Here is a 26,928-nt window from a genome sequence, read left to right as displayed (position 1 = left end):
CAAGTGCACCGGGACAAATCCATCTGCTTCCCTGACAGAAGTTTGGCGCTCAGTGATTGCTACAGTGCCTGAGAAAAGTAGCAGGTGCTGTGTAGTGATCGTTAACAGCTCAGTGCCTGGCATCAAGCACCCCCCACACCGAAAGCACAAGAGCGTTCAGCCCAGCGTTATGTGGGGAGCTGCGCAGGAGGTACCCAGCCCTGTGTGACAGTGGGGAGCCCCACCCAGGAGGTAGCCAGCCCTGGGTGGTGGTGAGAACGCAGCCTTCTGCGTCAGCTGGAATTTTCAGAGTGTCTGATCATCCCTGCTGCTCCAGGCACATTTCATTCTGGTGGTGATGGGTGGAGAACTGTGGCAGACGCTCCTTCCCCGCAACACATGCAACGTCATCACATCATGCCATGCTGTGCTGCATGCAGTCAGGGCTCCCGCCTTGTTCTGCAGACTCAGGCAGCCCCAGGTCAGCAGTGCGTCAGTGAAGACGCTACCTGCGCTGATCTCCAGTCGGCATAGGCATGCCCCCTCACTGAGAGGTGGTAGCTAGCTTGAAGGGAGAATTCTGTCTACACTGGGGTTAGGTCGGTTTAATTCCAGAGCTCAGAGGTGTGGATTTTTCACACCTCTGTCATATTGACCTAATTTCCAAGTGTAGCCCAGGCCTGTGGCTTTACATTGTAAGATCTTTTTTGTTCTGTGGCTGCACAGCACCTAAGCACAATGGGGTCCTAGGACGAGCCCGGGGCGCCTAGGCGCTAGGACAGGATCAATAAATGAGGAGCTGAAAGCTCGTGTGTCACATGGGTGGGGCAGTTGGGCCAAGTAATCCACTATGTGTCTCATACAGCCAGTTAAATTGTTGCATGCAAATTAGCTGTAAAGTAAGGGTGGTGGTTGAATCATAGAATTGTAGGACTGGAAGGGACCTGGAGAGGTCCTCTAGTCCGGTCCCCTGCACTCAAGGCGGGACTAAGTAATAACTCGACCTTCCCTGACAGATGTTTGGTTGAGTTATCTCTGATACCACGGACTCTTGGCATGGCAGATACAGGCCTTGCATTGCACAGGTGTAATTTGTAAAGTCAGAATAGCTGGGACCTTAAAAATTGGGCAATAACAGACAGCAAAACGCAGTGAGGATTGAACCTGGTGATATTCTGAGCTCTCAGCAAGAGCTCCCAAGCCTGCTTGTAGGTGCTTCCATCCCTCCTCACTGACTCAACAGACATTGTGAGGAGGTTTGGCAGCATGTGACCTCCAGAAGGAGAAAGAGGAGCGTCCATGCACCAGCAATGGAGATACAGGTGAGCAATCGTTTCCATGTTCTCTCTACAGGTACTAATGCGGAGAGTGGACTAGATGACCCATCTGAGGGAAGGGAGCAGAAGGAGACTCCACCGATTGGAAGGCAAAAGATGCACTGTCCTAGGGATGGGGGTTCCACGACCACCACTCCCAAGAGGAGGAGGAGGGTGGTGGTGGTCGGGGACTCCCTCCTCAGGGGGACTGAGTCATCTATCTGCCGCCCCGACCGGGAAAACCGAGAGGTCTGCTGCTTGCCAGGAGCTAGGATACACGATGTGACGGAGAGACTGCCGAGACTCATCAAGCACTCGGATTGCTACCCCTTCCTGCTTCTCCACGTGGGCACCAATGATACTGCCAAGAATGACCTTGAGCGGATCACTGCAGACTACGTGGCTCTGGGAAGAAGGATAAAGGAGTTTGAGGCGCATGTGGTGTTCTCGTCCATCCTCCCTGTGCAAGGAAAAGGCCGGGGTAGAGACCGTTGAATCGTGGAAGTCAACGAATGGCTACGCAGGTGGTGTCGGAGAGAAGGCTTTGGATTCTTCGACCATGGGATGGTGTTCCAAGAAGAAGGAGTGCTAGGCAGAGACGGGCTCCACCTAACGAAGAGAGGGAAGAGCATCTTCGCCAGCAGGCTGGCAAACCTAGTGAGGAGGGCTTTAAACTAGGTTCACCGGGGGAAGGAGACCAAAGCCCTGAGGTAAGTGGGGAAATGGGATCCTGGGAGGAAGCACAAGCAGGAGAGCGCAAGAGGGGAGGACTCCTGTCTCATGCTGAGAAAGAGGGACAATCGATGAGTTATCTTAAGTGCCTATACACAAATGCAAGAAGCCTGGGAAACAAGCAGGGAGAACTGGAAGTCCTGGCACAGTCAGGGAACTATGATGTGATTGGAATAACAGAGACTTGGTGGGATAACTCACATGACTGGAGTACTGTCATGGATGGATATAAACTGTTCAGGAAGGACAGGCAGGGCAGAAAAGGTGGGGGAGTTGCATTGTATGTAAGAGAGGAGTATGACTGCTCAGAGCTCCGGTATGAAATTGCAGAAAAACCTGAGAGTCTCTGGATAAAGTTGAGAAGTGTGAGCAACAAGGGTGATGTCGTGGTTGGAGTCTGCTATAGACCACCAGACCAGGGGGATGAGGTGGACGAGGCTTTCTTCTGGCAACTAGCAGAAGTTGCTAGATCACAGGCCCTGGTTCTCATGGGAGACTTTAATCACCCTGATATCTGCTGGGAGAGCAATACAGCGGTGCACAGGCAATCCAGGAAATTTTTGGATAGTGTAGGGGACAATTTCCTGGTGCAAGTGCTGGAGGAACCAACTAGGAGCAAAGCTTTTCTTGACCTGCTACTCACAAACAGGGAAGAACTAGTAGGGGAAGCAAAAGTGGATGGGAACCTGGGAGGCAGTGACCATGAGATGGTCGAGTTCAGGATCCTGACACAAGGAAGAAAGGAGAGCAGCAGAATACGGACCCTGGACTTCAGAAAAGCAGACTTTGACTCCCTCAGGGAACAGATGGGCAGGATCCCCTGGGAGAATAACATGAAGGGCAAAGGGGTCCAGGAGAGCTGGCTGTATTTTAAAGAATCCTTATTGAGGTTGCAGGAACAAACCATCCCGATGTGTAGAAAGAATAGTAAATATGGCAGGCGACCAGCTTGGCTAAACAGTGAAATACTTGCTGATCTTAAACGCAAAAAAGAAGCTTACAAGAAGTGGAAGATTGGACAAATGACCAGGGAGGAGTATAAAAATATTGCTCAGGCGTGCAAGAGTGAAATCAGGAAGGCCAAATCACACTTGGAGTTGCAGCTAGCAAGAGATGTTAAGAGTAACAAGAAGGGTTACTTCAGGTATGTTAGCAACAAGAAGAAAATCAAGGAAAGTGTGGGCCCCTTACTGAATGAGGGAGGCAACCTAGTGACCGAGGATGTGGAAAAAGCTAATGTACTCAATGATTTTTTTGCCTCTGTCTTCACGCACAAGGTCAGCTCCCAGACTGCTGCACTGGGCAGTACAGCATGGGGAGAAGGTGACCAACCCTCTGTGGAGAAAGAAGTGGTTCGGGACTATTTAGAAAAACTGGACATGCACAAGTCCATGGGGCCGGATGCGCTGCATCCGAGGGTGCTAAAGGAGTTGGCGGGTGCGATTGCAGAGCCATTAGCCATTATTTTTGAAAACTCATGGCGATCGGGGGAGGACCCAGATGACTGGAAAAAGGCTAATGTAGTGCCCATCTTTAAAAAAGGGAAGAAGGAGGATCCGGGGAACTACAGGCCAGTCAGCCTCACCTCAGTCCCTGGAAAAATCATGGAGCAGGTCCTCAAGGAATCAATTATGAAACATTTAGAGGAGAGGAAAGTGATCAGGAACAGTCAGCATGGATTCATGAAGGGGAAGTCGTGCCTGACTAACCTAATTGCCTTCTATGATGAGATAACTGGCTCTGTAGATGAGGGGAAAGCAGTGGATGTGTTTTTCCTTGACTTTAGCAAAGCTTTTGATACGGTCTCCCACAGTATTCTTGCCGCCAAGTTAAAGAAGTATGGGCTGGATGAATGGACTGTAAGGTGGATAGAAAGCTGGCTAGATCGTCGGGCTCAACGGGTAGTGATCAATGGCTCCATGTCTAGTTGGCAGCCGGTTTCAAGCGGAGTGCCCCAAGGGTCGGTCCTGGGGCCGGTTTTAATATCTTTATTAATGATCTGGAGGATGGTGTGGACTGCACTCTCAGCAAGTTTGCAGATGACACTAAACTAGGAGGCGTGGTAGATACACTAGAGGGTAGGGATCGGATACAGAGGGACCTAGACAAATTAGAGGATTGGGCCGAAAAAACCTGATGAGGTTCAACAAGGACAAGTGCAGAGTCCTGCACTTAGGACGGAAGAATCCCATGCACTGCTACAGACTAGGGACCGAATGGCTAGGTAGCAGTTCTGCAGAAAAGGACCTAGGGGTCACAGTGGACGAGAAGCTGGATATGAGTCAACAGTGTGCCCTTGTTGCCAAGAAGGCTAACGGCATTTTGGGCTGTATAAGTAGGGGCATTGCCAGCAGATCGAGGGACATGATCGTTCCCCTTTATTCAACATTGGTGAGGCCTCATCTGGAATACTGTGTCCAGTTTTGGGCCCCACACTACAAGAAGGATGTGGAAAAATTGGAAAGAGTCCAGCGGAGGGCAACAAAAATGATTAGGGGTTTGGAGCACATGACTTATGAGGAGAGGCTGAGGGAACTGGGATTGTTTAGTCTCCAGAAGAGAAGAATGAGGGGGGATTTGATAGCAGCCTTCAACTACCTGAAGGGGGGTTCCAAAGTGGATGGAGCTCGGCTGTTCTCAGTGGTGGCAGATGACAGAACAAGGAGCAATGGTCTCAAGTTGCAGTGGGGGAGGTCCAGGTTGGATATCAGGAAAAACTATTTCACTAGGAGGGTGGTGAAACACTGGAATGTGTTACCTAGGGAGGTGGTGGAGTCTCCTTCCTTGGAGGTTTTTAAGGCCCGGCTTGACAAAGCCCTGGCTGGGATGATTTAGCTGGGAATTGGTCCTGCTTTGAGCAGGGGGTTGGACTAGATGACCTCTTGAGGTCCCTTCTCAGACCTCAGGAACCCGGCCTTGCAGGCTCAGATGAGGGCACCATCTGCACACACTTTGCTGGCTCGCTGGAGGGTGGCTGAAAGCCGCTCCTCCATAGAGTAAATATATGGGATCCTGTGCCCCGGGATCTGTCTGTGATGCAGCAGGACCCCCCCTGAGGGAATGAATCGTCCTCTGCCTTTCCTTAGTTCCTGTCATCTGCTGAGCTCGCACACCTTAGCACACGGTTAAGAAGTTTCCCAACCTCTTTGTGACATGGGTAAATTCGCTGTTCCTGTGAGGCCCAGAGCAGAGAAGGGATGTGCCCAAGGTCACAGAGAGTGAGTGGTAGGGTTTGGAATTGAACCCCAGAGTCCTGAGAGCATTCCCCCCCCCGCCCCGACTACACTCCCCTTCCTCAATAGGAATGAAAATGCAGGAGTCCTAACATCCTGCTTGAACCACCAGCCCTCACTCCTCTCCCACAGCCGGGGAGAGAACCCAGGAGTACTGACTCCCCACCAGCCCCCGCTCCCCTCCCAGAGCCAGGGAGAGAACCCAGGAGTCCTGGCTCCCAGCCCCCTGCTCTAACACCCAGACCCAGACCCCGCCCAGAGTGGGATTGGAACCCCCGAGCTCTAGCCGCTAGATGGCGATTGACTGTCCTGGTGTTCTTGCCACGTGCCTGGCTCTGGGTGTTGTGCGGCCCAGACATGAAGTCTGTTTCCTTGGAGGACTCACGCAGCACAGCTGGTTTGTTACCACGTGGTCCTTGCACCTCTTTGCAGTAAAGGGACTCGACTCTGACCTCGTTCGTCAGCGAGGGAGAATTCCTCTCCTAACACTGGGGTTTCACTGCACACCACCACCAGGGCTGTGCAGATGTGGTTCAAAGTGCTCAGATTTTCTGGGGGTGGGAAAAGCCACTGGGATCCTCAGCTGGGTCCTTGAGGATCTCAGTCCTTCCCCTTGGCTCACCATTGAGCTGCGGGGGAACCCCTGAGTCTCTGGCGTGGGGCTTTGGGATGGACAGTTACCCCGTGCTGCTGCCTCGCTATGGTATCACTCCCCAGCTCCGCCTTGCTAGGGGAAGCAGATTGCCCCCAGCACAGTCAGGCCTGTTGACACACAAACTGTCACTTTAACCACAGCACACCCAGAATGTGGCTGCAGCAACCCCGGTCTAGAGGGGCTTGTGCCAGTAGAGCTGGCCCTGCACAGGAAGGGGAACCAGCTACTCTGGGATAAGGTGCCTGTAGACCACTATATCCATACCCCCAGGAGGGGCTGTACCGGTCTGATGCTTGGTTCAAAATCACCTGTGAGCCCCCAGGCCGAACACTGGATTCAAACCAGGCTGACTTTGCCAGGAAAGTCCTATTGTTGCCGGTCCCCCAGCCCATACACAGCTGGTGGCCCATACAGTGTCCCGGGACATACGCTGCCCCCTCCCACATGTGAGCTGGCGGCCCACATGCTAGCCCCACTCATACACTAGCTGGTGGCCCATATACCAGCTTCCGGCCCATATGCTATCCCAGTCCATACGCTGTCCTGACCCAACCACCAACTGGCACCTCCCAGCCCAGGGGCTCTCCTGGTTAAAAGCGCAGGCTCCTCTCTGGGCCAGACTTTGCTCCCATCTGGAATCCCTCAAGCCCGTGTTTATTGTCTCCTAAATCCCTGCGCCCATTAGCGGCTCCGAGCGAGCATCTGCCCCCCGCCCCCGTTAAACAACCCCAGGGACGTGCGCCACACGCTGAGGGGAGCCGAGGAGGATTTGCAGCCACATCGCAGGCTGGGCTGGGCCCAGAGGAATCCGAAAGCGGCTGCAGACAGCCTTGGCCTTGCTATTTCTGTGTCCCCAGCAGCCTTGGGGCTTCTGCTTCTCCCATCCCGTGCTCCAGCCCTGGCAACCTAGTGGATTCAATACCCCGAGCTGCATTTCCAGCTCCCCGGCCGGCACCGCCTCCTGCTCACGGCCAGGAAACTGCAATTCAAAGAGCTGAGGGGGCACTGGGCGTCTGCCCCCTTAGGCCCTGGGCCCTCGCCAAGGCGTGATGGGTCTGGAGAAGGAGCTGCCAGGACCAGCCTGTGAGACTTGCACTAGTCTTAAAAAGGCAGCTTGGCCAGGCAAGATGCCCACCAGAGGGCAGCATCGGGCCCATGCCACATCACATGTACCTACGGGCCAAGCCCTACAACGGCTGCCCCCATAGATCCATGGGCCCAATCCCAGCCGCTAACGTGGGCGAAGCTATGGGCCAGGTGTGACACTGGCACAGCCCCCCATGTGTGCACAGCTGGAGAGGGCACTTTGCCGCAGCAGCTGGCCCTGGCTCAGGGTTAGCTCCCGTCCTTCCTACGTGACGCTGATGAGGGGCAGAGAAGCCAACCCCAGGGCAGCCCCTCCCAAAAAACACACGGGGCTTTGCACACGCCAAACTGAACCCATTTAACCCACATTTGCTGAGTCTGAGTGCGCCCAAAGCTGGGCCTGCCGCCCTCAGCGCCTGCCCTCTCCCACCGCCTCCCGGCCTGGCTGGCATAACCGTTACAGCCAGCCAGGAAGAGCCATTGATCAGTCAGGAGGTACCAGGAGCGTTGGGACAACGTCTTGTGGGCAGCTGCGACTGGCAGAGCAGCGCCAGCCCCAGGGAGTCGGGGGACACCTATCGCCCCATTAGAAAGCTGGTGTCCAAGGGGAAAGCCGCTCATCAGGCCAACCCCTTTGTAGCACCTCTCCCGTCCCAGGGGGCTGGGCCTGCTGCTCCCCACTGGGGGGTGGGTGGGGGGGAGCTGGAGAGGAGCAGCTTGGGAGGTGCCAGCTGCTGACAGGCCAGGACTGTCCTAGGCACGTGGCAGGTCACTGTCGGCGGAACAGGACAGCGCTCTTCCTCCACGTTCAGCAGCAGAGCAACAGCTGGTGGGTAAAAACCTCCCCCGCACGGCCCCTCCCAGCTGGACACCAGCCCCCGGCAACTTTCCTCTTGGGCCCGGAAGGCAGCGTGGGCCCTGGAAAAGGGCAGAGGTGGCGTCAGCAGGAGCAGGGGGCGCTGGGCTCCCAGCAGGGAAGTGAAAGGAGGTTGGCTGAGAAGGGAGGGAAGCGGGCCAGGCCGAGCTCCCAAAGCAGGATCTCAGTGAAGGCCCCACTAGAAAGGGCGCTGAGGCCACGTCTGGGGAACATCTCCCTTGAGAGGAGTCTGGCATGGGCCGCTCAGGCCTGGAAACCGTCAGCGGGGAAGGCCCGGTCAGCTCAGGACAGAGCCAGCTCCTTGGCCGCTGGCTGCTAGCTCCCTACAACAGGGAGTGAGGAGCTTGCAGAGGCAGGCTGGGGGAGGAGGGGTAGCACCCCCTCAAAGGCAGCCCACTGGTGAGCAAAGGAGGCTGGGAGGCAGGACGCCTGGGTTCTATTCTGCACCTCTGTAGACACTCAGCTGACACCAGGGCTGGAGTGATGGGAGTCAGACCCAGGGGCAGCAGGGACTCAGATGAATCCAACGGGCCCTGGAGAAGCAACGCCGTGTGCCCAGGGCGGAGGGCTGAGCTGGGAACAGAGCGCAGGAGCTCACAGCACTGTGCTGGCTGCCCACCGTCCCCTCTCCATGCGCCACCAGCTGACGCCCTTTAGCCCCACGATGCTCTCACTGGCCCACGAGGCTGGGACTCGCCCCAGCAGTGAGGGGAAAGGGGCAGGCCTGGCACAGTGGTTTTACCTCATGCCAAATCCCTCTGCTTGTGCACAGGGGACATAGTGCCACCTTCACACTAGTGCACCTGTGGTGGGTGGGTTCCCAGGAGAGGCTGGTGGTTATCTGGGATGGGCTGACGGCTATGGGCAGTGCTCCTGCACCCCAGGATGCTAGCTTCCCGCAGCAGGGACCAACGGGGAGAGCTCCCCTGCGAACAGAGCTCAAGGGAACAGATGGCTTTTCCAGGGAGTGACTGGTCCAACCGAGGACCCAGCGAAGCAGAGTGCCGGCCACCCTCTAGCGGCTGCTTTGCAGACAGCAGGAGACTAGCACTGCCTCTGGGCTCTCCGGGCTCCTTGCGGCCCAGACGCCATGAGGGGCTCTCGCTCCCAGAGCGCCAGGTTTAGAGAATCTAGGTTTATTTTGCTGGGTGAGTCGCACCACACCCATCCCAGGATCCCCTACTCGAGCCCATTAAAAACACAAGGAGGAGAGGAGAGGAGAGCTGCCCCCCCCGACACAAAGCAATATACAGAGCGCGCCAGAGGGCCCGCCGGCAGGGAATGCCCCTGCAATGCAGAGCACACAGAACCTGCCCCCTTTGATGTGAGAGCGCTCGCCTGCGGGTCCAGCACAAGGTCCCTCCAAAGGGAGGCAGCCCAGAGTCGGTAGGTGGCGGGCAGACGCCCGGCCCCCTCACCTGCGGTACCGGTACCGCTTGAAGTGGAACCAGAGCTGGAAGATGCCGTTGGCGAACTGGCAGCGGAAGCCGTGGCGGTGCGAATACTCCCACTCCCGGTTGACGATCTTGAAGGCGATGTCCTCGTAGGGCGGGCCAGCGTGGAAGCGCAGGATGGCGAAGTCCTTGTTGTCCTGACAGGCCTCCAGGAAGTACTCGGGCGTGGAGCGCTTGTCGATCAGGTCGGGGTAGAAAATGTTGAACTTGTAGCCCTGGACGATCTTGGGCGGCGGGTTGTCGAAGTCGTAGTGCGTCTGGTTGTACTTGTTCCACTCGAAGCCTGTGTGGACGCGGTTGAAGAAGCGGGGCTTGCGGGGCCGGTACTTGTCAGCCCATAGGTAGGCCTTGCCTGTCAGGGGCATCTCCACACTGAACTGGGCCTCATCGGCGCCCATGCCCTCCTTGGCCCTGCGGAAGAAAATGTCCTCGGCACTCTCGCTAGCGTCTCCTGTGGAGGAAGGGGCAAGGGGTTGGTTAGAGGGCAGCCTGCTGGGCGAGGCCTGCAGCACTACGGCTCTGGGGGCACAGGTCTGGCACCCTCCCAGGGCAGCACAGGGTGAGGCCACACCACTGGATCCGCCCCAGCAGGACCCAGCCTGGGACGGGGACTTGAGGCCTGACTGTTCCACCCCCAGCAGCCCGAGGCCTTGTACTGGGGGCCGGTCTGAGGCATGCTAAGGAGGGGAGGGAGGAGCCCGCACCCTTCCAGGGGCCAGGCTGAAGGCCGCTGAGAACGAGGAGTAGGGGGTGCAGAGGGCTCCAGCTCAGGCTCCAAGGGGATGGGCTGGCTGCTTGATAGGAGGCAATAACCTGGGGAGATGATACCCAAACCCCGGGTACTGGGTCCTTGGTCTGCTCAGGCTCCTCCAGCCTCTCATCCCACACACCCTGGGGCAGGCACAGCCTCCCCAGGGCTTTGCTGAGTCTGCCCAGGCCTTCCCCCCATGCGAAGTGCTGTTATCCGAGAGAGCCAGGCCCCATAGGCAGTGCCAGCCAGCACCTCTCAGTGACAGAGACCCTGAGGAGATGGACACACCCGGGCCAGCCAGCAACTGTTACCTGTGGCCTGGAGCTGCTGTCTCAAGAGCAGCAGCCGCTGGAGATCCTCCTCGGCCTCTAGCACGTGGGCGTCGCAGGGCAGCTCGTGGGAGTTCAGCAGCCTGGGGCTGTATCTCCCGGCGTCGTAGTCGTCTAAGCTCTGCTGAATCAGGTCCTCCTCCATCAGCACCGCTTCCCCCTCCCCCTCCCCCTTGGCCTCTGCCTCTCCCCCGCCCTCCGAGGGGGCTCCCGCCGTGGAGGGGCCCGGCTGCGCTGGAGCGCTCTCCTCGGGGTCCGGCCTGCAAGGCAGAGGGGAGAGAGGTTACGGCGCTGGGGGCCGGACAGGTCACGCGGGGCAGGCTCAGGCAGTGTGGAAGGACAGTGAGGAGTCTGTGCTCCCACAGGGCACTGCCCTCTGCGGTGCCACAATGCCTCTTCCACAGAGACACCTCCCACCTGTGCCGGCCTGGCGCCGTCAAGCTGCTGCAGCCTACGGAGGCCAAACACAGCGAAGCTGCCACGGGCTACTGCTGCTCCAGGGCAATCACCATGGCGCCCTTCCTCCCAGGAGAGGACTTTTGGCAGGCAGGGGCACGGGGACACCCCCCAAACACTACACTCAGAACGGAGCCTTCTGCTGCCCAGGGCTGGTGCAAAGCTGCTGGGGAAGGGGGATGATCCATGCCCCAGAAGGCAAGAATCCACCCTGCAGCGCTCGCAACAAGGTACCGACGCTGGCCTCTGGAAGGATGGGGGCACCTTGCTGGATCCATCGTCTGGGGGTCGACGGGGAGAAGATTTGCCTAAAACGGCAGGAACCCAACTGGAGGGAACCCCCTCGGGCGCCGTTAGTCTCTTTGATTGAGGCTGGGCAGCTGGGAACAAGGAGCGGTAACTCAGCGACCAGTGAGCAGTTCCCAGCCTCCGCACCACGGCTGCTGCCACATGGCGGGACCCGCTGGCTGGAGTCGTGCTGGCACAGAGAATGGGGGGAAGGGAAAGGTACTGGATGTTCTATAGCAGCGGTTCTCAACCAGGGGTCCACAGCCCCCTGGGTGTCCGCGAGCCCTTTCTAGGGGGCCGTGGGGCCCCACGTCTGAACCCCCGATCCCCTCCAGCGCAGTGGCACAACCAGCTCCCTGGCAGAAGAATTTCCGATCGAGGTTGTACGGAGCAGGCTCACCCGAACTGAGCATTGCAGGACCGCCCAGAGGATTCAGGGGGCCTGGGGTCTTCAGCGGCGGGGGGGGGCCCCCCACCGCCAAATTGCCGCAGAAGACCCGGCACTTCGGCGGCAGGTCCCGGAGCGGAAGGACCCCCCGCCACCGAATTGCCCCCGAAGACCCAGAGCGGAAGAAGCTCCAGGGGCCCGGACCCCGCAAGAGTTTTCTGGGGCCCCCGGAGTGAGTGAAGGACCCCGTTCCAGGAGCCCCGAAAAACTCTCATGGGGCAGAGGCCCGGGGCAAATTGCCCCGCTTGCCCCTCCCCCGGGCGGCCCTGGAGCATTGCCATTGTGCCAGCAAAGGCGGCTGGTTTTGCCGTGACCCCGGGCAGTGAGGGGCAGCTGCTGCTCTGGCTGGTGCATGGAGCAGGGAGCGTTCCCGTCCCTCCTGCTGAAGCTGCTCCTCGGCTCCCAGCCCCCTTTGCTCCCACAAGCCGCCTGGGTGGGGAGACCCGGCTCCGTGGCTCCAGACCCTCTGGGAACAGGGATCACTGGGAGTCCTCCCAGCACACAGCCCCAATGCCCCTCTCCCTGGGCCCTGAGCTCCCCCACTGCCCACACACAGCCCCAATGCCCCTCTCCCTGGGCCCTGAGCTCCCCCACTGCCCACACACAGCCCCAATGCCCCTCTCCCTGCACCGAGCTCTTCCCCCGCCCACACACAGCCCTAATGCCCCTCTCCCTGCACCGAGCTTCCCCCCCCCGCCCGCACACAGCCCCTAATGCCCCTCTCCCTGGGCCCTGAGCTTCCCCACTGCCTGCACACAGCCCCTAATGCCCCTCTCCCTCCACCAAGCTCCCCCCAACCCTATACCCTCTCCCTGCACCGAGCTTCCCCCCCCGCCCACACACAGCCCCTAATGCCACTCGCCCTGCACCGAGCTCCCCCCCTGCCTGCACACAGCCCCTAATGCTAAATAACCCCACTCAGCCGTTGGCTCACTGACGGAGGACACTCAGCTGAGGGTGTGCTCTCCGGGGCTAGAGGGGTTGGAGCTCAATAACCCCGCTCAGCCGACGGCTCACTGACGGAGGACACTCAGCTGAGGGAGGGCTCTCGGGGGCTGGAGGGGTCGGAGCTCAATAACCCCGCTCAGCCGACGGCTCACTGACGGAGGACACTCAGCTGAAGGAGGGCTCTCGGGGGCTGGAGGGGTCGGAGCTCAATAACCCCGCTCAGCCGACGGCTCACTGACGGAGGACACTCAGCTGAGGGAGCGCTCTCAGGGGCCGGAGGGGTCGGAGCTCAATAACCCCACTCAGCGCCTGGCACCAGAAGGAAGTCGCCCGCTCTGCGTACCTGTCGCTGGGAGAAGACGGCTCCTTCTTTAGGATGGGGAAAAGCGGCTCACTCTCCACTCCCTGCTCCTGCTTCAGCTTGTACAGCTTCTGGCGCAGCACGTCCTGGTGCCGCTCCCGAAGCCTGCAATGAAGTGACGAGAGCAAAGGGTGAGGCCCCAGCACGGCCTTCCCCGAGCCCCCCGGGCTGGGACCCCCTTGGCATCACATCCACCAGAGCGAGGTGTGAAGCGGGGCTCAGCGCCCGGGGTCCTCCCCGAAGGTTCCGGCAATGCTCCCAGGGAGACCTCCCCAGACGGCTCAGGGTCAGACAGCTCGAGCCCCAGTCATCGTGGGAGGCGACGACAGAGGAGCGGACTCAATATTAGCCTTTGTCCTGTGCAGCGTCTGAACCGGTCACCCAGGCTAAAGGAGACGTGGGGCACTCTCCTTCCCTTCAGCCCCGGAAGGGAAGCAACCCATAGCCAGCTAGGAGGGAGCTAAGAAGCCCATGTCCGGCTTGGCATGTTGGCACACCTCCCGCCCCCGTGATCTGGGACACAATTCCCCAGTACCACCCAGATACCCCACCTTGGGGGTGCAGCCCTGATCCAGACGGGATATGCTCCCTCTCCCGCTCACCTGGCCCGGGCCATATATGCTTTAAGCTGCTGCAGCAGACTCTCCCAGTAACCGATGTCCAGGTTGGGCCCCCCTGCTCGGATCTTGCCCTCGATCCCTTGGAAGATCACTTGCAGCTGGTTGTACGTCTTCCCCTTGAACACCGACTGCACGTCTGAGCTGACGGAGGCATTGACTCCTTCTCGGCGCTCTCCTGTCGTGCGGACAGACGAGGGTTAACGCGAGTTAGCCCCACCGCGTGCTATGGGACAGAATGACCCACCGGTTCCTGAGCCACAATGCAGAGCCACCCCTCCAGGATCGGACACCCCATCAATGCACCCTCCCCGCCTGGTGCACGAAGCCCACTGAACCCCTGCAGAGGTGTCAGGTGTTGTTCGGCTACAGACAGAAGGCCGTTTGAACGGGGCATTTGGCAGGGCCCAACCCTGCCAAGCACACAGTGCCCTTGATTCCCTTCAATGGGCATTGAGTGCCAAGCACCACTCAGGATGGGGCCTGGGCTCTGATGCACATGCCACACCCAGGCCTTTAGCAGGCTCTTGGCTGAGAGTTCCTAACCCAGAAGCTTTGGTACAAGCTTGGGCTCAGGTGACAGGATCGTGCTCTCAGCGTGTGACGCTGACGCTCACTGCGCCAGTGGTTCTGCGGCAACTTCCGGGCCCCAGGGCCCCATCACTTTGCGGGCAGGACGGAGCCATGGGGCCTCAGTTCCACTGAGCTCAAACAGAAAGAGCAATAATGGCCAGGGCCGGCGCCAGCATTTCTGCTGCCCAAGCAAAAAAAAAGCCGCGGTCACGATCGCGATCAGCGGCGGCAATTGGGAAAAAAGCAAAAAAAAGCCGCGATCGGCAGCGGCAGTTCAGCGGCAGGTCCTTCGCTCCTAGAGGGAGTGAGTGACCTGCCGCCCCCGAATTGCTGCAGGTGCCGCCCCAAGCACCTGCTTGTTAAGCTGGTGCCTGGAGCCGGCCCTGATAATGGCACATGGGCGCCCCCTGGCAGCAGCAAGAGAAATCGCAACTGCAGGAGAGCAAAGCCCTTTGATACAGGCCATGGAAGCAAGGCTGGGGAGCTGCAATCACTGAGACTCAGGATTTTACCAGCCAGAGCTGACAAGCCACTGCACATGTACTGAGTTCTCTGTACAAAGGCAGGGGAATTCACCTGGCTTGGTTACAGCCTCCAGGCTCAGCCTAGAGCCAGGCAACCGAGAGTTCCAGGGCCGGGAATCGCCCACACTCCAGAACCACGGTTCCACGTAGCTCTGGATTATTTTACAGCACCCTTGAGCCTGCTTGGCACTACACAGACAGTGCAGAGCTCACAGCAAGGAGGTCACCGCCTCAGTGACAACAGCTCAGAGAGGAGAAGCAATTTGACAAAGGTCAGAGAGCGAGATGGGGCAGAGCAGAACACAGGCCTCTGCTCTAACTACTAGGTCATGCTCCCCTCTCTCACCGGCACTGCTGTGCATAAGCAATGCAGGTGCTGACAGCCAGCGTTCCCCTCCCCCTTACCTGGGCCTTTCCCAGAAGCCTCTAGTTTACGGAGTTTGGCTATCTCGTCCTCAGTGATAATGGTCATGTCCCTCCAGAAATCCACATTCTTGCCCTGCTCCAGTTCCATGTAAACCTGAAACAAAGAGCCATGTGAATTCAGAGGCGAGGCGAGGCCTGGCCCTGCTGTTTGAATCAGGCCATTTGCAGCTGCAGGTGTTGCTATTCCAGTGAGCACTGGAAGCAGAACTGATGCGCACCAGAGGTGGGGCACAGGGACAGCATCTAACTCCCCCCAGCTAGAGAATGGAGGCCTAGAAGCAGCAGTACTGGAGGAGAGGTACCTGGATATCCTCCAGCAGATCCTCCATGTCGGAGACCGTCAGGCCATTCAGGAACGTGTAAGGCTCGTGCATTTCCACTGCCAGGTCGTCATCCTCTGCACTGATGTACTTGGCCAGCAAGTCGATGGGTTTGGCACGGCCATCCCGGATCCGGATTTTTGATCTGCAGGTAACAAGAGAACACACTGAGCTCCAGCTACCAGGGCTCAGACCGTGCCTGCCCCCAGCACACAGGCCCGAGACAATACCGCAGCTTGGCCTGGTGGAGGTGGAAGTTGTCCTCTTGCTCCTCCCAGGTTTTGAAGTGCTCCGCCTCTTTCTCCCGCTGCAGCATCTCCAGCTCCTGCTCACGCATCGCCTTTTCTCGCTCCCGTTCCAAGCGCAGCTGCTTCACCTGTCTCGGAGGGAGGGAAGACTGTTGCAGTGCACAGCCTGGGGCACCATTCCCCAAAGGCTCAGCCAGTCCCAGCATGTGAACTCATGGATGCTAGCTTCAAATCCAACCCAGCGCAAAACTGCCCCATTTCCCACGATCAGGGCCTTACAGGGAGTGGGAGGGCACCAAGCAAGAGGAGAACCAATGCTGGCATGGACAAGAGGAGAGCTGAAACTCACTAGATACGGGCAGCACAGACCCCTGACTGGGCCCATGCTCAGGGCTGGGGGGTACTGAGATCTCTATTGGTTTAATAGTGTGTCATTAAAGAGACCAGGGACCAGCTCATTCTGAGGATTCAGTATTGAGAATAGGGCACCACCTCTGTGCAGAGACAAGAACCTGTACCACCACATCCCCATCAGCACACATGCCACTCTCTGCGCCCAAAGATGGGAGAATTAGACTTGGCGGAGGCCGGGGGGGGGGGGGGGGGGGGGGGGGCAGGAGAGAAAGACAGCCACCAGTAACCAAGTGACTTATATCGGGGCCAGTGTCCTCGCCTGCATTAGCTCCGCAGCAGGTCACAGGCCGAGAAGAGCTACTGGCTCTCACCTTCTGCAGCTCCAGGCGGTTGTCCTCCTGGATTCGTTTGTTTCTCTCCTTCAGCTCTTTCTCCTCCAAGTGGCCGATCCCTTTCTTCTCCAGGGCCTAGAATCAATCCCGTCCCAAGAGTAAGCAGCCCCCAACAGGCCTCTCAGTTGCCATTTGTGAAGTGGCAGGAAGTCCCCAATACAAGCCCCCTGCAGTGTGCTACCATCCACACACTCCACCTCACCGTAGATGATGCTGTGGGACTAGAACTCAGCCAGGGGCCCCCAGGAATTTAGCTGTGGCCTCCTCAACGTGGATACACAAGAAACTACCATCCCACTTAAATTACCATTAGGCTCTATGTAATGCACAGGTTTCCAATGGCAGCCCGAATAAAACTGCACTGGGTCTTTAAGATCATTGCTCAAAACAAGTGGGTGCCTCTCCAGCATGTCCTCAGTGCAGGTTTCACCCTCACTTGCACTTTGCTGTTCCTAGCCTGTTCAAATTCCTCCCCCAACTCATCCCAGGCAAACGTGTCCCTCCCTGCGCCTCATCATCCCTGCCCCTGCCCCATCACCCCTTGGCCCTCTGCGCAGCAGCTCAGCTGGAATGTGCAACGCTGAACTGACTGAGGTTCCCAGGGGGAAGCTCTATCATGGGGAGCAGCACAGCCCTGATTATCTCAGAAGCTTGGGGGAGGGAAGAGCCCATTTATCCCCCCCCACCTCACTGCCTGTTGAGATAGAGAGAGGCCTCACCTTGCTCCAGATGAAGGTGCCTAGCAGGTTGTTGTCCCCAAAGGGGTTATCGGTGTTGGTGTAGCCCATGTATTCCTCCCCCCAGCCCATCTTCTCACGCTTTTTCCTCTCTTTGGCTTCCTTCTTTGCCAGCCGCCTAGCCCTCTTCTCCTCCGGTGTTTCCAATGCCTTCATCATCTCAGCCTGCTTCTTCTTCTCCTCTTTCAGTCTGAGTCGCTCCTGAAGGCTCAGCTGTTGCCCCAGCTCCTCACGTGAAGGAGAGGGAGATGTGACGGAAGACACAGAAGACCTGGAACTGGATCGCTTTCTTCTCCTCTCTCTGCTGCGGCCTCTTTTCTTCTCTCTCTCTGCCTCCGAGTCTGAGCTAGACGAGCGATCCCGTGACCGAGCGCGGTGTTTCTTCTGGCTTTTGTGGTGCCGGTCCCTGCTTCTGCTTTTCTTCTTTCTCCATCTCTTTCTCTCATCAGAGTCCGAGCTAGAAGAAAACAACACCACCCTAGTGATAGCTACAACCTCAGAGAAAGACTGCATAGCAGCACAGGGCTTACCTAGCAACCTGCCTATCTAGCTGTCCAAACGTTCATTCATTCATTCACCCTCACAACCCTGAGATGGGTAAGCGCTCGCCACATTTCACCGCCAGAGGAACTACAGACGTGAAGCCACACAGCGAGTTAGTGGCAGAGCCAGGAAAAGATCTTAACTTTCAGCCCTAGGCTTGTTCCTCTCAATCAGGCTGCCTCTCCTGTTGTCAGCTCACACACCCGCAACTTGCAGTCGGGATGAAGCCACAGCCAACCAGACAATGGATGTACGAGGTTCAGGCCAAGGTTTGAACCCGTCTAACGCCGCTGCTTAGGGGTGTGATTTATCAGGATAGTTACACCCTGGGGTGGGAACAAAGCCGCTGTGGTTTGTTCCCCTTCCCACGCGGGAACAGCTACCCCCGCAGAAGCCGCTTCGCTCTCGGTAGAGCTGCGCCCGCCTCGGGGCCTTGCCCAGCTCGGCCTGTCCCGGGAAAGGGAGGGGGCCGGCTCGCGGCTCCCCCGTTCACCTGCTCAGGGAGGAGGCCCGGGGCTGGGTGAAGCGACTCGCCCCAAGTCAGAGAGCCCCGGGCTGGGCCTGTCCCTGTCCCGGCCGCGGGCCCCGCCCCGGCCGCTCCTGTCCGGGGGCCGCGTCTCACCCCGAGCCCGGCTTCCTGCGCCGCCGCGTCTCGCTACCCCGGGCCCGGCCGCCTCCATCGCTGCTGGCGCTGCTGGACCCGGAGCGGGACCGGCGGCGCCTCCTCTCCCGGGACCCGCCCGCCTCCCTGCGGCTCCGGTGCCGCGAGCGCCCCGCAGGGCTCCGCGACCCGGACCCCATCGGCGCGTCGCTGCTCTCCGCCGTGTGGCCGCTTCCGGCCCAGCAAGGGTCCTCTCTCACCCGCGGCGCATTTCCGGGCGCCCACCCAGCGCCTGACTGGAAAAGGCTTTTCCCCAGCGGTCCCTGCCGCCCGCTCCTACGCCCAGCCCACCCCCTCCCCGAGCCTTAGCTATGCAGAGTGGCTAGGCCGAGACAGCGGCAGCGCCAACCCCTGCTGCTGAGCTCGTCCTACAGGCACCTACTCAGACAGCTATAGAAGCCGGGGGTCTCGCAGGGATGAAAGCCCCGAGCGGAAGCATCTAGTGCGTCACGCGATAGGGCGGGGCCAGCTTTTAAAGAGGCAGAAGCCAAGAACACTCGGCGGGGAGTTAGGCCCTCAGCTAGGCCGGAGCTTGCGGCAGCCGAAGGGGGCTCCAGACCCAACCCAAGGCGCTGGACGGGCACCGCTGCCACCATCCCCTGCCCAGGGCGGACACGTGCCGGGGCCCCAGCAGCGCCGTCCCCTCTGGGGAGCGGATCGGGGGGACAGGGCAGGAGAACAAGCCCTGGTCTACACCCCAAACTGACCTCAGTAGAACTCGGTCACTTGGCTGTGTGGAAAATCCCCCCACGTGATGCAGTGATACGGGCCTTACCCCTGGTGTAGACAGCGCTCCGTCACGGGGAGGGCGTCTCCCACTGGACATAGCTACCCACCCACCCACCCCCCGGGACCTGGCGTACCTCTGCCCATGGAAGAAGCTCTCCTGCCAACATAGGTGAAATCTTCACTAAGCACTACAGAGATGCAGCTACACCAGTAGAGAAGCCCTGAGAAGGGGCCTGGGGAGGGGACAAAGCGTAGAGTATTCTTACTTAGTTGCCATGGTTGATCCTTGTTTTTAAACACCCCTGCCACGCAGAAGTCTTGAGGTTAAACTATCCACATCCTATTTGCCATGCCTAAAGTCGGTTCCCCCTTCTCAAGCCAGAGAGTAAGGCAGCTTCTTGCTGCAACAAAGCTTGTAAACAGGTCACCACACCTGCCCTCGCCCTTCCAAGAGGTCCCCCCTCTTCTAACACAAACTTCTTGTCATTACTTACAAAGCTCACCCAATCCGACCTGTCATAAGAACATCAGAATGGCCAGCCTGGGTCAGACCAAAGGTCCATCTAGCCCAGTATCCTGTCTACTGACAGTGACCAATGCCAGGTGCCCAGAGGGAATAAACAGAACAGGGAATCACCAAGTGATTCATCCTGTCGCCCATTCCCAGCTTCTGGCGAACAGAGGCTAGGGACACCATCGCTGCCCATCTAGTCATGATTTTATAGACCTCTATCATATCTCCCTTAGTCATCTCTTTTCCAAGCTGAAAAGTCCCAGTCTTATTAATCTCTCCTCACACTGAAGCTGTTCCATACCCCTAATAATTTTTATTGCCCTTTTCTGAACCTTTTCCAATTCCAATATATCTTTTTTGAGATGGGGCAACCACATCTGCACACAGTATTCAAGGTGTGGGCGAACCATGGATTTATATAGAGGCAATATATTTTCTGTCTTATTTTCTATCCCTTTCTTAATGATTCCCAAAATTCTGTTCACTTTTTTGACTGCCGCTGTACATTGAGTGGATGTTTTCAGAGAACTATCCACAATGACTCCAAGCTCTCTTTCCTGAGTGGTCACAGCTAATTTAGACCCCATCATTTTGTATGTATAGTTGAGATTATGTTTTCCAATGTGCATTATTTTGCATTTATCAACATTGAATTTCATCTGCCATTTTGTTCCCCAGTCACCCAGTTTTGAGAGATCCTTTTGTAGCTCTTCGCAGTCTGCCTGAGACTTAACTATCTTGAGTAGTTTTGTATCATCTGCAAATTTTGCCACCTCACTGTTTACCCCTTTTTCCAGGTCATTTATGAGTATGTTGAATAGGACTGGGCCCAGAACAGACCCCTGGGGGACACCACTATTTACCGCTCTCCATTCTGAAAACTGACCATTTATTCCTACCCTTCGTTTCCTATCTTTTAACCAGTTACCAATCCATGAGAGAACCTTCCCTCTTATCCCATGACTGCTTATTTTGCTTAAGAGCCTTTGGTGAGGGACCTTGTCAAAGGCTTTCTGAAAATCTAAATACGCTATATCCACTGGATCCCCCTTGTCCACTTGCTTGTTAAGCTAGGGTTACCATAATCCAGCAAGCAAAAAAGAGGACGGGAGGAGCCCCGCTCCTGTCCTGCCCTAGCCCCACCCCATCCTGCCCTAGCCCCACCCCTGCCCCTCCCACTTCCCCCCCTCAGAACTCCCAACCCTCCCCCCGCTCCTTGTCCCCTGACTGCCCCCTCCTGAGACCTTCCCCCCATCCTAACTGGCCCCCTAGGACTCTACCCCCTACCTGTACCCTGACTGCCCCAACCCTTATCCACACCTCCACCCCCAGACAGACCCCTGGGACTCCCACGCCCCATCCAACCACTCTCCACCCCCTGACAGCCCCCCCCAAAACTCCCGACCCATCTAAACCCCTCTGCTCCCTGTCCCCTGACTTCTCCAGTCCCTCTCCGCACCCCTGCCCCGACAGCCCCCCCCCAGAACTCCCAAACACCCCCCCCGCTCCTTGTCCCCTAACTGCCCTCCAGAACCCCACCTCCTACCTAAGCCTCCCTGTTCCTTGTCCCCTAACTGCCCCCTCCTAAGACCCCCCCCAAATGCCCCCAGGACCCTACCCCCTACCTGTACCCTGACTGCCCAAAACCTTATCCACACCCCCAGAAAGCCCCTCCCGAACTCCCGACCCCCCCGTCTCTTGACTGCCCCCTCCAAAACCTCCCTGCCCCTTCTCCGACCCCCTGGCCCCCTTGTTGTTGGCCTTTCTTCGCCTAATGTCTTGGTGAACTTGCTCAGGAACTGCCTGAGCCACTCGTCGGCATGCTGGGCAGCAGTGGGGGAGGAGCTCCAGACTGCCGGAGCCGATCTGCGAATGCAGGGAGGGAGGGAGTGATTTCTGCTGCAGGGGGGAAGGGGGTCTCTCTCTGGCTGTCCGAGCCCCATGTAAGTGGCACCATCCGGCCGGCTGCCCTGTTAGCCGCGTGTGCTCTGCCTGGGGGGGAAGCCCGGACATTTACAAATTCCCCCCGGACGCTATTTTTAGCTTAAAAAGCCGGACATGTCCGGGGGAATCCGGACAAATGGTAACCCTAGTTAAGCCCCTCAAAGAACTGTAGTAGATCCCTTTACAAAAACCATGTTGACTCTTCCCCAATAAATTATGTCCATCTATGTGTCTGACAATTTTGTTCTTTACTAAGTTTCAACCAGTTGACCTGATACTGAAGTCAGGTTTACCGGCCTGTATTGCCGGGGTTTCCTCTGGAGCACTTTTTAAAAAATTGGCATCACATTAGCTATCCTCCAGTCGTTTGGTACAGAAGCTGATTTAAATGATAGGTTACAGACGACGGTTAGTAGTCCTGCAATTTTACATTTGAGTTCCTTCAGCACTCTTGAGTGAATACCATCTGGCCCTGGTGGCTTATTACTGTTTAGTTTATCAATTCGTTCTAAAACCTCCTCTAATGACACCTCAATCTGAGACAGTTCCTCAGGTTTGTCACCTAAAATGAATGGCTCAGGTGTGGGAATCTCCCTCACATCAACCGTGAAGACCGATGCAAAGAATTCATTTAGTTTCTCCGCAATGGCCTTATCGTCCTTGAGTGCTCCTTTAGCATCTCGATCGTCCAGTGACCCCACTGGTTGTTTTGCAGGCTTCCTGATTCTGATGTACTTACAAAAATTTTTGCTATTACTTTTTGAGTCTTTGGCTAGCTGTTCTTCAAATTCTTTTTTGGTCTTCCTAATTACATTTTTACACTTCATTTGCCAGAATTTATGCTCCTTTCTATTTTCCTCATTAGGATTTAACTTCCACTTTTTAAAGGATGCCTATTTGCCTCTCTCTGCTTCATTTACCTTGTTGTTTAGCCACGGTGGCACTTTTTTGGTTCTCTTACTATGGTTTTTAATGTGGGGCATATATTTAAGTTGAGCCTCTATTATGGTGTTGTCACGGAGTGTGGGGGGCACAAGGCCCTGCACCCCCGGCTTCCTGCGATTCACTATAACTCTCAGCCAGCCAGTAAAGCAGGTGGCTTATTTAGACGACAGGAACACAGTCCAACACAGGTCTTGCAGGCACAGACAACAGAACCCCCTCAGTTAGGTCCATCTTGGGGTCCCAGGGGCACCACAGCCCCATTGGGGGGGGGGGGGCAGAGCCCCGTCTGGGCTCCCTCCATTACACCAGCCAGCTCCTGAAATTCTCACCCCCTCCAGCCTCTCTCACCCAGCCTCCCCCGGCTCCTCCCCCAGCCTTTGTCCAGTTTCCCGGGCAGAGGTGTCACCTGGCTCCAACCCCCTTCCTGGGTTCTCATGTTACATGCTCAGGTATCTTCCCTCAAGGCCAGTCTCCCATCCCCCAATGCAGACTGTCCCAGCCAAACTCCCCACTCAGCATTCAAAGACCACATTAAGAACAGTCCCAGTTCGTCACAGGTGTCATCTTAGTGCAAGGTTAATGCCAACTTTTCCAATGTTGCTCCCTCCAATCTCTTCCATGCTTTCTCTCATGCCGCCCCTGACACGTGAGAAAAGCTCCCAGTCAGCCTGCAGAAAGCCCCCAACTCGGCCTTCGAGTCCCTCTTCGGTGATGGATTTGGGAATGGAATGGCTAAGCAGGGGAGAGATCACTGCTACTGCCCAGCTAGCAATTCTGCACATCCCCTTTTACCCCAACCCACCCAAGCCTGCTTCTTTGTCTCATCCACGTGTTATAGGGTTACCGTTCGTCTGGATTCCCCCGGACATGTCCGGCTTTTAGAGTTAAAAATAGCGTCCAGGGGGGATTTGTAAATATCCGGACCCCCCCCCCCCGCCCCCATGCAGAGCACGCGCGGCTAACAGGGCAGCCGTCCGGATGGTGCCATTTACATGGGGCTCCGACAGCTAGAGAGACCCCTCCTCCACTTCCCCCTCCCCCCCTGCAGCTGAGAGCACTCCCTCCCTCCCTCCCTGCATTCGCAGATCACAGGCCGTTCGCACCGGCAGTCTGGAGCTCCTCCCCCTGCTCCTCCTCCCCTGCATGCTGGTCTGAGCGGCAGGGTAAGGGGGCCAGGGGATCGGAGAAGGGGCAGGGAGGTTCTGGAGGGGGCAGTCAAGAGACAGGGAGCGGGGGGAGGGGTCGGGAGTTCGGGGGGGGGCTTTCTGGGGGGGCGGATAAGGTTTTGGGCAGTCAGGGTACAGGTAGGGGGTAGGGTCCGGGGGGGCAGTTAGGGTGGGGGGTCTCAGGAGGGGACAGTTAGGGGACAAGGAACAGGGAGGCTTAGGTAGGGGGTGGGGTTCTGGAGGGCAGTTAGGAGCAGGGGTCCCAGGAGGGGTGGTCAGGGGACAAGGAGCAGAGGGGTTTAGATGGGTTGGGAGTTCGGGGGGGGGGGCTGTCAGGGGGTGGGGAGTGGTTGGATGGGGCGTGGGAGTCCCAGGGCTCTGTCTGTGGGTGTGGATAAGGGTTGGGGCAGTCAAGGGACAGGTACGGGGTAGGGTCCTAGGGGGCCAGTTAGGATGGGGGGAGGGTCTCAGGAGGGGGCAGTCAGGGGACAAGAGGCAGGGAGGCTTAGGTAGGGGGTGGAGTCCTGGGGGGCAGTTGGGGCAGGGGTCCCAGGAGGGGTCAGTCAGGGGACAAGGAGCGGGGGGGAGGGTTGAGGGTTCTGAGGGGGGCGGGAAGTGGGAGGGGCTAGGGCGGGGCTCCTCCTATCCTCTTTTTTGCTTGCTGAAATATGGTAACCTTAATTTGTTATATTTGATTAACGGGTCAGCGCTTTGGAACAGGGACATTCCTTTGTACATCACCCAGTACAATGGCTTGCGGCCTCCAGGTACTGCTACAATGTTCAATGGTGAACTCCGGGAAGCGATTTCTCCTTCCCCATCTCCAGAGCCCTGAGTGCAAAACACAGAGCCCCTGGCATGGCTGCAAAGTGACCACTTCCTGCAGGGATCCTGTTACATAAAATAACTTCTCACTCTTTAAAAGATGTGTTGATTTAATACAAGGGAAGAGGCTTTTCACCAAGTAACTCTAGCATTAACTTGATTTCTTGCACACTCTAAAGAAGTCATAACTCACCATCTAGTTCAGGGGTGGGCAAACTTTTTGGCCTGAGGGAATAGAAATTGTATGGGGGGCCATGCTCAGAAAATTGGGGTTGGGTATGGGAGGGGGTGCGGGCTCCAGGGTGGGGCCAGAAATGAGGCGTTCAGGGTGCGGGAGGGGGCTCTAGCCAGGAGAGTGGGGCACGGGCTCCATCCGGGGGTGCAAGTTCCTGGGCTGGAACTCAGGGGTTCAGAGGGTGGGAGGAGAATCAGGGTTGGGGTGCGGGAAGGGGTACAGGCTCTGGCTGGGGGTGCAGAAGGGTTCTCAGGGCTGAGATCAAGGGGTTTGGAGGGCAGGAGGGGGAATCGGGGCTGGGGCATGGGGTTGGGGTGTGGGGAGAGGCTCAGGGGCGCAGGCTCTGGGCAGCGCTTACCTCAAGCGGCTCCCAAAAGCAGCAGCATGTCCCTTCTCTGGCTCCTATGTGGAGATGGGGCCAGGGAGTGCTGTGTGCTGTCCCATCCGCAGACACCACCTGTGCAGCTCCCATTGGCTGCAGTTTCCCGCCAATGGGAGCTGCAGGGGTGGCACTTGGGGCGGGGGCAGCATACAGCAGAGAGTCCCCTGGCTGCCCCTATGTGTAGGAGCCAGAGGTGGGTCATGCCGCTGCTTCTGGGAGCTGCATGGAGCGGCCCCCACCCCTGCTCCCTGGCTGGCATGCTGCTGTGGGGCAAGCCCCAGACTCCGCTCCCCAGCGGGAGCTCGAGGGCCAGCTTAAAACAGCTGGTGGGCCAGATCCGGCACATGGGCCGTAGTTTGCCCACCCCGATCTAGTTCTTAGTTGGCCAGGATGCCAAGGTTAACACTTCTATTTTAGGAAACAAGCATCAGGAGACTTAAAAAAAACTACAGGGAATTGGTATCTCAGTTATACATTTCATATGTAAAGTGAGGTCCTTCTGTAGCAGTGTTCCATTCCATCCCTCCGACACTCTCTCTTCCCCCAGGTGTACCACAAACAGATTAATCATTTCCTGCAGCACAGCTGAATTGCTCCTCGGACCTCTCCCACAGAAGACCTAGGTTAGATTAATTCTTCTTAACTTGCAAGCTGACACAGGATCACAGCAGAAAGCGAGATGCGCGCAACCAAATCACCTCTTAAGTGAAGAGGGACTAAGGGTATGTCTACACTGCAAAGTTGTCGACAAAACTTTTGTCTTTCACGAGTACTTCAAGAAGCCCCCCACGAAAGAAACGTTTTGCCGATGCAAGTGGCTGTGTGAATGCGGCTTTGTCAGCACTCTCCTGCTGACAAAGCGAACGCTGCTCGTGGGGCTGGGAGTATTTTGTCGGCAAAAGTGCCGACAAAGAGCGTTTATACATGCTGACTTTTAGCAACAAGGCTGTGTCGACACAACCTTGTCGCTAAAAGCCGCGTGGTGTAGACAAGCCCTAAGTGTGACGCTCTGTACCTTGGGGGAACACCCAGCATCCCCATTCTCATCCTTGGGAAATGATTGTGTAGTATCCACTGCAAGGTTTGTCATGTCAGGTGTCTTTGGAAGGCTCATGATGCACTGAGTATGGTTATAGTGATGTTATAGTAATTGTTACAGTAACATTATAGGTTACAATTTCATGTATATAGTTATGAGGCTGAAAATGTATCCTCATGACTTAAAGCAAACCCAGACAAAAACTCTCTAGAAGCAGAGGGGCAGTTCACACCTCATCAGGGCATGGATGGGACAAACCCAGCCCAGCCTCACAGGAACAATGGACACTGGCCTAGGCAGCAACAAAAGAAGCTGTTAGACCCTCGAGGGAGTCACCCCCCTTCCTTTGGTCAGTTTGGAATGGTGATAAGGTAATGCTCACCTGACTCTGAAAGGGAGCGGGGAGGGGCAAAGCCAAGAACATGATAAAAGGGAGAGACGTTTGCCATGCGCTCTCTCTCTTCCATCTATGGACAACACCACACCAAGCGACTGAAGCGCTGATCAAAGGGGAGAGCCTGGCTGAAGGGCAACCAGCCAGCCTGTGGTGAGAAGTATTTAAGTGTGTACGGACACAGAGTGGTAAGATCAGGTTAGAATGCGCTTTGCTTTTATTTCATTTGACCAAATCTGACTTATGCTTTGACTTTTATTAACTATAAAGCTAGATTTTAAGTGATTATATCTGTTGGTTTGTTCTGCCTGAAGCAGTGTGTTTGGTTTGCAGTGTGTCAGAGACTCCCCTTGAGATAACAAGCCTGGTACATATCAATTTCTTTGTTAAACTGATGAACTTATATAAGCTTGCAGCATCCAGCGGGTACAACTGGCACTGCAAGAT

At 57.0% G+C, this 26,928-nt stretch overlaps 1 protein-coding gene across 1 annotated transcript; it reads right to left on the bottom strand.

Moving 5' to 3' along the window:
* Positions 1 to 8,998: 8,998 nt before the first annotated feature.
* CACTIN (cactin, spliceosome C complex subunit) lies at positions 8,999 to 18,502 on the bottom strand. Its single transcript, XM_005283807.5, has 10 exons — positions 18,270 to 18,502; positions 17,087 to 17,561; positions 16,347 to 16,442; positions 15,604 to 15,749; positions 15,356 to 15,518; positions 15,033 to 15,147; positions 13,516 to 13,708; positions 12,896 to 13,018; positions 10,395 to 10,672; positions 8,999 to 9,783 (listed from the first exon to the last, which is right to left on the bottom strand). Exons 1-10 carry the CDS (start codon positions 18,446 to 18,448, stop codon positions 9,293 to 9,295), a joined length of 2,259 nt encoding a protein of 752 aa, XP_005283864.2. The 5' UTR covers positions 18,449 to 18,502; the 3' UTR covers positions 8,999 to 9,292.
* Positions 18,503 to 26,928: the final 8,426 nt, after the last annotated feature.

Source organism: Chrysemys picta, chromosome 25, assembly GCF_011386835.1.
Source record: "Chrysemys picta bellii isolate R12L10 chromosome 25, ASM1138683v2, whole genome shotgun sequence".
Lineage (NCBI taxonomy): Eukaryota > Metazoa > Chordata > Testudines > Emydidae > Chrysemys > Chrysemys picta.
Note: the sequence above shows the minus strand (reverse complement) of the source record. Positions and strands in the feature narration are given on the sequence as shown.